Source organism: Priapulus caudatus, unplaced genomic scaffold (genome assembly GCF_000485595.1).
Source record: "Priapulus caudatus unplaced genomic scaffold, Priapulus_caudatus-5.0.1 Scaffold87, whole genome shotgun sequence".
Taxonomy (NCBI): domain Eukaryota; kingdom Metazoa; phylum Priapulida; class Priapulimorpha; order Priapulimorphida; family Priapulidae; genus Priapulus; species Priapulus caudatus.
This window is the reverse complement of record NW_014577148.1, coordinates 290767-298569: the sequence shown is the minus strand read 5'-3', so window position 1 is coordinate 298569 and position 7803 is coordinate 290767. Positions and strand designations below refer to the sequence as shown.

Below are 7803 nucleotides of genomic sequence, written 5' to 3'. Positions count from 1 at the left end.
TGTGTGTGTGTGTGTGTGTGTGTGTGTGTGTGTGTGTGTGTGTGTGTGTGTGTGCGTGTGTGTGTGTGTGTGTGTGTGTGTATGTGTGCGTATGTGTGTGTGCGTGTGCGCGTGTGCGCTGCGTAAAAATAACGAGCGGTTAGCATCTTGCAAGGTGGCTCCTGTCATGTGCTGGGCGAGCAGAGTTGCAGGGCCAGCACTTCTCGCGACCCACACTACTTGTATACATGCAAGAGGCGGTCCAGCCACACGTAATAACCGCGTGTGCGAGCATTAGCCGAGATCGCTGTTTGGCGATCAAACATGCCGTCGGTCCGGCCAAACGCGATTACCGCTTCTAACGCTGCTCCCAAGTCCTCGTTCCATCAATCGCGGGGCTCATTTAGATGGATTAGGGTCGCTACAGTCAGCAGTACTCCTTGTTTCCACGACAGTCACGTTTAAGCACGAACAGCGCAGGTAGCACTGGTCTGCCGTGAAAACACGGCTTATAGAGTTAAACTGTGTAAAAAAGAGCTAATATTACCGGAAATTTCCAGAAATTTTGAGATAACTTCCGCAGCCAAGTGCACACGTGCATGCGACAGTCAACGTTTTATTTCACTACATATGTAGGTCTTATTTCTTCAGAACAGGAGGCATGGGGGCAAGAGAAAAAAACGAGCAGAAGAGAAGCACGAAAGTTGAAGGAATAGAAGTGGTCTAATAATACTACGCAATATAATATTTTGAAAACGCTACCACTGTTCGTTATACCTGTCCTCTCTCGCTAATAGTCTTTTCTGTCTAATCATGAATGCCAATCATGAATTTCGTTCGGTTGTTTAAGCCCCCCCTTCCCACCCACCCACCCCGGCCTGCTGTTTTCACAGTAAGTAATGAAGGCACACATCGGTAACCGAGTTATCACTGCTCATCTAAACGTAAGATTGAGGTGTTTCTCGTACATGGCCTTAGTCACTACACGAACCTTGCAGTTTTTAATTCAGGCGGATCGTGTTATATTTATGCTTAGTTTGACGGCTTTCGATGGAGGTTTCATTGGCGAGTACTCGCGCATAGTCACGATTAGAACGCATCTCGGCTAGAGGAATTCGTCCCAAGTTCCAAATCATGGCGCTGCGAAAATAATTAGTGATGGCCGTTAAAAGCATAATTCCAAATGCAAACAAAAATCGCGACGAACAAGTTAGGATTGGATGGATAGGAGACTGGATTCTTTGTATGTTGGTTGTTGAATTGCCAGCGATAAAGTTTGGCGTGTCGGAATTAAGGCCAATTGAGGAAGAATGTTTTCTTTCTAAACTGGTTATTTTTTCGACTTATATTCGTATTTTTCATCGTATATTCATATTTCATTGCAATGTCACTATTATGTGTGCGAGACGTGAAAATTGGAGCGGAATGTGTGCTATGATTAATTGCCAAGAATAAAGAGCAAAGCCCAAGCGAGAGGATCTCACCTAAAATGAATTACTACGAAATAATGTTGACATTAGCAATAAAGCTCACATGGAAAATGAGAGCTTCAGCCATCGTCAGCGACAAATAATCTCACGACAATGCCTACTTGCGTAAGATGGGAGTTCGCGAAAAAATGTCTCAAGGCTATATATGCCCGGCTAACCTAACCCCATACGTCAGCGACATAGCAATCAAATGGCGATGACAGGTAGAGAAAAGCCTCCTGTTATCATACAATTAAACGCGCGTACAGCGACGAGAACGCTAAATATTTCTATACGCGTTCTCGTCTTCATGCGGATGGGGTTGAATCTTATGATGATGAGCGTTCGAGGGCGAGTTTTCGGCGAGGACCTTAAGACGGAGAGGACGGTTTTTCGACGATTTTCGGCGAGGACCTTAAGAGTTAACGCCGTCAGACGCGGTTGCAAGACGCGCATCAGACGCGCTCTGCCGTTGCTCACCATCGTTCACGCGGCACGGCGTCTGATCAAAGCCAACAGTGACGGCTTAGTTGCGTGAGCGCAGCGTGAGCTGACGACTCAACCGGTCTCCGCACGTCCGCAACGTTACCCGCCATCGTAAATTGCCAATCAAAACGAGCGTAAACACAAAGACTGGCCGTCGCTCTGCGAGAATCCACCCGCGTCGCCGACGTCGTTAGAAATGCGAGCGCGGCGGCGGTGTGCACAATGATGCCCCGTCGCCGGCAACGAGGCGATTTACTTACGGATAGCTTGCCGTCATAATAACTAACTAAAGAACATGAGAAACTCGGGAAACGCGAATTGCCGCACGCGAAGCAACAAGTGCGCTAGTCAAAACATAAACATGAGCCGCATGTGCAAAAACAGTAGTAGTAGATCCACAGTGGGGCAAATAGTATCTCCCGGATGCTGGCCAGTGTACCGTGGCTAAAGAAAGGAGCACGGAAAATGAATGTCCTTCGTGTGAAAACAGAAGCAGCCGCGGGAGCCGCACAGCGCGCGGTGTGTCGAGCAGGTGAGCCATCCATAGCGAACCTATCAAAGCGCAGAGACCATGGACACGCACGTACGCACACGCACGCACGCACGCACACACGCACGCACGTACGCACCCACACGCACGCACGCACTCACGCACACACACACACAGAAGGGTGAAAAGAATGATATGATATAGGGAGACAAGAAGTGGAGCAAGCGCATGTGCGTGAAGAAAGAGAGAGAGAGAGAGAAAGTGAGCGAAGAGCAGAGAAGGTGAAGGAGAGCGGGAACAATAGGGAAAGAGGGTAAATGAAAACTAGAGGGTATGGAAATAAGTAGAAAGGAAAGAGAAAAGCCATGAAAGAAAAGGAAGTGAAGGAGAGTAAGGGGAGAAAGAAAAGTAAAAGAACGAGAGAAAGAGAGAGAGAGGCAAATGGAAAAGAGAGAGATAAAGCTGGGGATATAGAGAGAAAGAGACGGACAGATCTAGAGAGAGAGAGAGAGAGAGATGAGAGGAGAGAGAGAGAGAAGTAGAGAGAGAGGAAGGAGAGAGAGGAACGAATGAGATGAGACGGGGCAGATATACGAGTAGAGAGAACGGACAGATGCTAGAGAGAGAGAGAGAGAAAGACATGGATAGAGAGAGAGAGAGAGAGAGAGAGAGAGACAGAGAACCGTCTAACTTCACTTACTGAGACAGACGACAAACGCGTAACCCGTATAGCACAAGCAGATGCAGTAACGACTTTATCCCAGTCACTGAACGGCTCTCCCACCCCGCCACTCGCGCGCATCGGATTCTCTTTCCACATTGGAATCCTCTAGTAAACACGCCAACAATTTTTGTTTGAAAAACTGGGAGCGAGCGAGATCGTGGCATAATCTACGCTGATGTACTCAGCCTTGCACCAACGCCGGACGACGAAACCTTGTCTCCGATTGTAGAGGGTGCGCGCGTCAAGAGTGGACAGGTAAATAGGTGTCCGAGTGAGAACGAACAAACCTTTCTGTTTGCGAACGGCACGTTTTCATGTCAGTCTGAAGACTCGTCGGTGCTGTCGAGGGTACTAGCCGTGTGTGTTGAGGTGATCCCTAGTGGCCATGTAGCTGTATACACCTGCTGTGTGTACCCCAAGCAGCTTTTGTCTGAATCGGTCCATGAAAGCATATGCCGAGTATGTGTGTCACATGAGCAGGCATTCAGCAGGAATAACATTTTTTGTACATAGTATATTTGTTTTCCACTTCAAAATATTGTAGATTTTTGTTAATTTTATTTGATCAACTTGGAAGACGGCTGCCTGCTTATCTGACTGTGTGAGTAGCTGCGCTCGAGTGTATTTGTCTGTATGTGTGCGTGCCATATGATCATGCGAAATCCAAAATTCATTGGGTGCAGGGACTGGACACTGAGCGCGGTGACATTTGCGACCACATTTCAGTTGGCGCTGTGTGTGGAATGGTGGACGTAGCGTTAACACCTGTCGGCACAATGAATACTATCAACCGATGATGTATGCATTGGGGAACCGGGACAAACCTACCGACAGCCGAAAATGACAGGGTGCGCGCAGCATAAATATGTATAGCGTAAGCAAGCCCGTGTAGAATCTACCGCCATGAGAGCACATTCTCATTCTCACAGGTGTGGTTAAATGCAACTCACGGGCCAGATAAGATTTACAAATGCGATATTGTCGTATTTACATATTAGATAAGGTACAAATTGCAGTTACAGATAATCTGCAATGGCGGCTACACGTTTTGTGTACACAGTTCATTTAACAGGCTAATAGAATTCTAGCGACGCATTTGTCCGTCGGCGCGAAAAATCAACCCGTCTTTTTGTCCGCCGCATGCGCTGCCCATCCCATCCCACCAGAAGATCAAAAGACGACCCTCGGAATAGGGAAGGTGACGCCACATATATTCACGCACCCAGTTATAAATACAAGGGGGGAGAAAGTGCGTGTACGAGGGTTAGGTATGAGGGTGGCAAAATAGAATGGGGATAGAAGGGTAGGCGTGTGAACATACGTGTATGTGTGCATGTGTATATGTGCGCGTGCATGCGCGCGTGTGTGCGGCGAGAGAAACAGCGAGAGAAAGAGATAGGGGTTATTCTATAAATATGAGCGTTTCGGGGTAACCACACTGATTTTATGTTCCTTCATTTTTCCACATTAATGATTGTCGAGTTAGTAGGCCTACTGTGTATAAAGCAATGGGTTACCTTCTCGACCGTGCGTTTTCCACGTGTCAGAATTCACGCACTACACCTACACATACCTAGGTCAAACACGCCGCAGATATTCGCGGGAGATAATTATGAACATATCTATATATATATACATTTATGTGGAATATTTGCATTGCTATAACATTTGCAGGCACGTCACAGAGCGAATGCTCGCGTATGAATTGGATTTAATTTATACGAAGTAATAATTTTATATAAGACTAATTTTTTTGCAGGATTAAACTTTTCTTAATAATAAATGTTATTATTGAATAAAAATTAAATCGTATTTTTTTACCCAATTATCTGTCAGTGTGTGTAGCGTATGTATTGCTTCATTGAAAATAAAATCGCTCGCATTGTCCGGCAAACTAAGCCCTTCTCTCTCTCTCTCGCTCTCTCTCTCTCTCTCTCTCTCTCTCTCTCTCTCTCTCTCTCTCTCTCTTTCTCATCATGATGTTTGTATCAGGTAGGTAGGTATTGAGGTCAGGTCATTAATTTTTGCATCTGCTGTGATTGTGACGATGATACTGTCGTCAATTCATACCGCAGGCGGCTGTGTATATCTGGCACTGTGTATATCTGTCACTGTGTATATCTGTCACTGTGTATATCTGGCACTGTGTATGACGACTACATTGCGAAATGTCTGTTATACTCGCAGCGTTATCCAATGTGATCTCCGTGTAAATTCGATAGAATTATGGCTGCAAAGCAGGCTGGGTTGGGCCGACGTCCACTCGCCTATACCGTCACCCCCACAATCGTCGTTTCCTGGCTTTTATACGGCGAGCTGTTCGCTTGTTTTGTCCGCTGTCATTCCCGGAGTTTACCGCGCCAAGCTTTTTGCGACTTTTGTTCCCGGATGATCCGGCTTACTCAAGTTACTTCTTGTTCGAAGGTGATGCCCATTTGATCACCTTTGAATGAATGTCAACATATATAAATTATACAAACATTAATCTGGCATAAAATCACCGACGCATTGTTGTTTCGCCGTGCTATGGTAGATGTTTGCACATGCTTTTGCTAGACGTCATATAGACGCAGTTGGCAGCAGTCGTAGCCAGACCGTGCAAAGTAGGCTGTTCTTCACAGCCTGCTGGCTTTTGTTCGCAATCAAACGCGGCTATGTAAAATTATACACACGTACGGCGCAATTCCTCGCTGTTGTTTGCTTTGTAAGTGTAAGCTAGTTATTACTTTTTATCATAGACGCCGTACAATGACATCTGTCTGCGTTGTGCACGTGAATCGAATTTTAGTTGGCAATTAAATCACCAGCGGTTTGTTCGAAACCAGCATTATAATGCAGGTATATGAAAACATTGACGGATTTCATTTGAATAAAGTTTAATGCCGGCTACCACATCAATTATGCCTACCTTATATATATTGTCTGTGAAATGACACATGATTTCCTCTATATCGCTCTAATCGCTTTAATGAATTATAATAAGCCTTTGTAGCAAATGCAAATTAAAAATGCGATGGAATTTTTGAAGCCGGCTTCCGTTCTTCCCGCTCCGTAAAGAGCGAACACCGATCATCGTCCGCAACATGTAAACCTTGTGAATGCGCGAATGCAGTCATCCCCCGCGATACGAACGCTCGAATTACGACATTTCGCGTTACGTACGTTTTTCAGAGACGCATTGCTATCGCAGCGCGAGGGCTTGTTGTACGCGATTCATTCTTTGTTTGACTTAAATATTAATAACGCGTTCTATCGTTTCGTCTCCCGCAGTTTCGTCGAGGAGTTTGTCATGGATGAACGCCAGGGCGTGTCGCGGTTACTGGACGTACTGAAGCAAGTACACGAGGAACAGGGCTGCACCACGGCCAACAAGAAACTGCACAACAAATCCCTGGTGAGTAGCGAAGACGCTGCAGGGTACGGGGCACCCACGCGCGCGACAGTGCAGGGTATCAGAGAGTGAGAGCGTTATAGAGAGGACTAGCCCGAGCAGCAATAGATATGTATCTACTCTTCCTGTCCTCTCCCTGCCCATATCTCCTAGCTTCTGTTTCATCGCCGGGGGTTATGAATAGGTGGCAAGGGGAAGCCCTTGGTTGCTCTCGTGGCACTTTCTGCCATGTCTGCCATCACTGTAAGCTCTTTGTCACGATTTAGTGCTGGTGTGCATATAGTTACGGCAAATGTAGCTCCGTGTCTAAACTTTCTACTTGAACACCGGATGGCGACAACGACAAACCTACTCGCATTTTTTCTGCAATGCTATGTCTGCGGATTATGGACGGATTATAAGCGCACGGCCAGTTGTTCAGGCTGTTTACAGCTTTTCGTTTATCCCCGTCATCAGTTGGGCGTCCAAAGTCACGACTTACGAAGTAGTGGCACAACAAGGCATAATCGGGATAGTCCGCGGGCGCGACAGTACCACCCTCGTTATATGAACAACAATATTTCTTATATATATTAAAACTCGGTGGTGCGATTTCTCAATATGATGTGAATTTCTCCTCGGTTGTGTCGACTGAGTGACGGGCGCCGCGTATGCATTCTACATCGGTCGTTCCCCGTCAAATTATCGCAGTCGACAAACTGTTGCGCTCTGTCAAAACGCCGTGTGAATTCGCGATTTACATCTCAATTACTAAAGCATGCGTGCGCTGCAGCACGCGCGGGGGCGCGCGCGAATCTCCGTGGGACGTAAGGCACGGCTGCCACAGACGTCTTGCGTCTATAGAGGGCAGCGACCGCGGCGAGAGAAGACTCTCTCGCTCTCTCCTTCAGCCCTCTCCCAGCCGGCTGTCAGACCGCGTTTCCTTCTGCAGGCAGACGCGGCGTCCAGCTCCGGGTAAACGATTACCCGCCTGCTCAGCGAGGAACTGAGGCTGTTTAGCATCTGAAATACCAGAATCAGTTCAGGCGGATACAGACTGTCTGGGCGGGATGGCCGGGGCACGTACACACACACACGCGCGCGCACACACACACAAACACACGCACGCACGCACGCACGCACGCACACACTCACGCACGCACGCACACACACACGAGACCGATTACATGACCTCCGTTGCAACTCCGTTGCGCGGAGGTAATAAATACAATATATAATGATATATACATTGTAGCTATGTTAGTACAAATTCGGGATTATTTAA

At 47.1% G+C, this 7803-nt stretch overlaps 1 protein-coding gene across 2 annotated transcripts in view; it reads left to right on the top strand.

Moving 5' to 3' along the window:
• The window catches only part of LOC106804792, a 78614-nt gene that overhangs the window by 61434 nt on the left and 9377 nt on the right, over positions 1-7803 (top strand). For both annotated transcript variants that reach the window (XM_014806137.1, XM_014806138.1), the window contains one exon: positions 6419-6542. In XM_014806137.1, coding sequence (XP_014661623.1) covers positions 6419-6542 — 124 coding nt within the window. The remainder of the gene's footprint in view (positions 1-6418; positions 6543-7803) is intronic.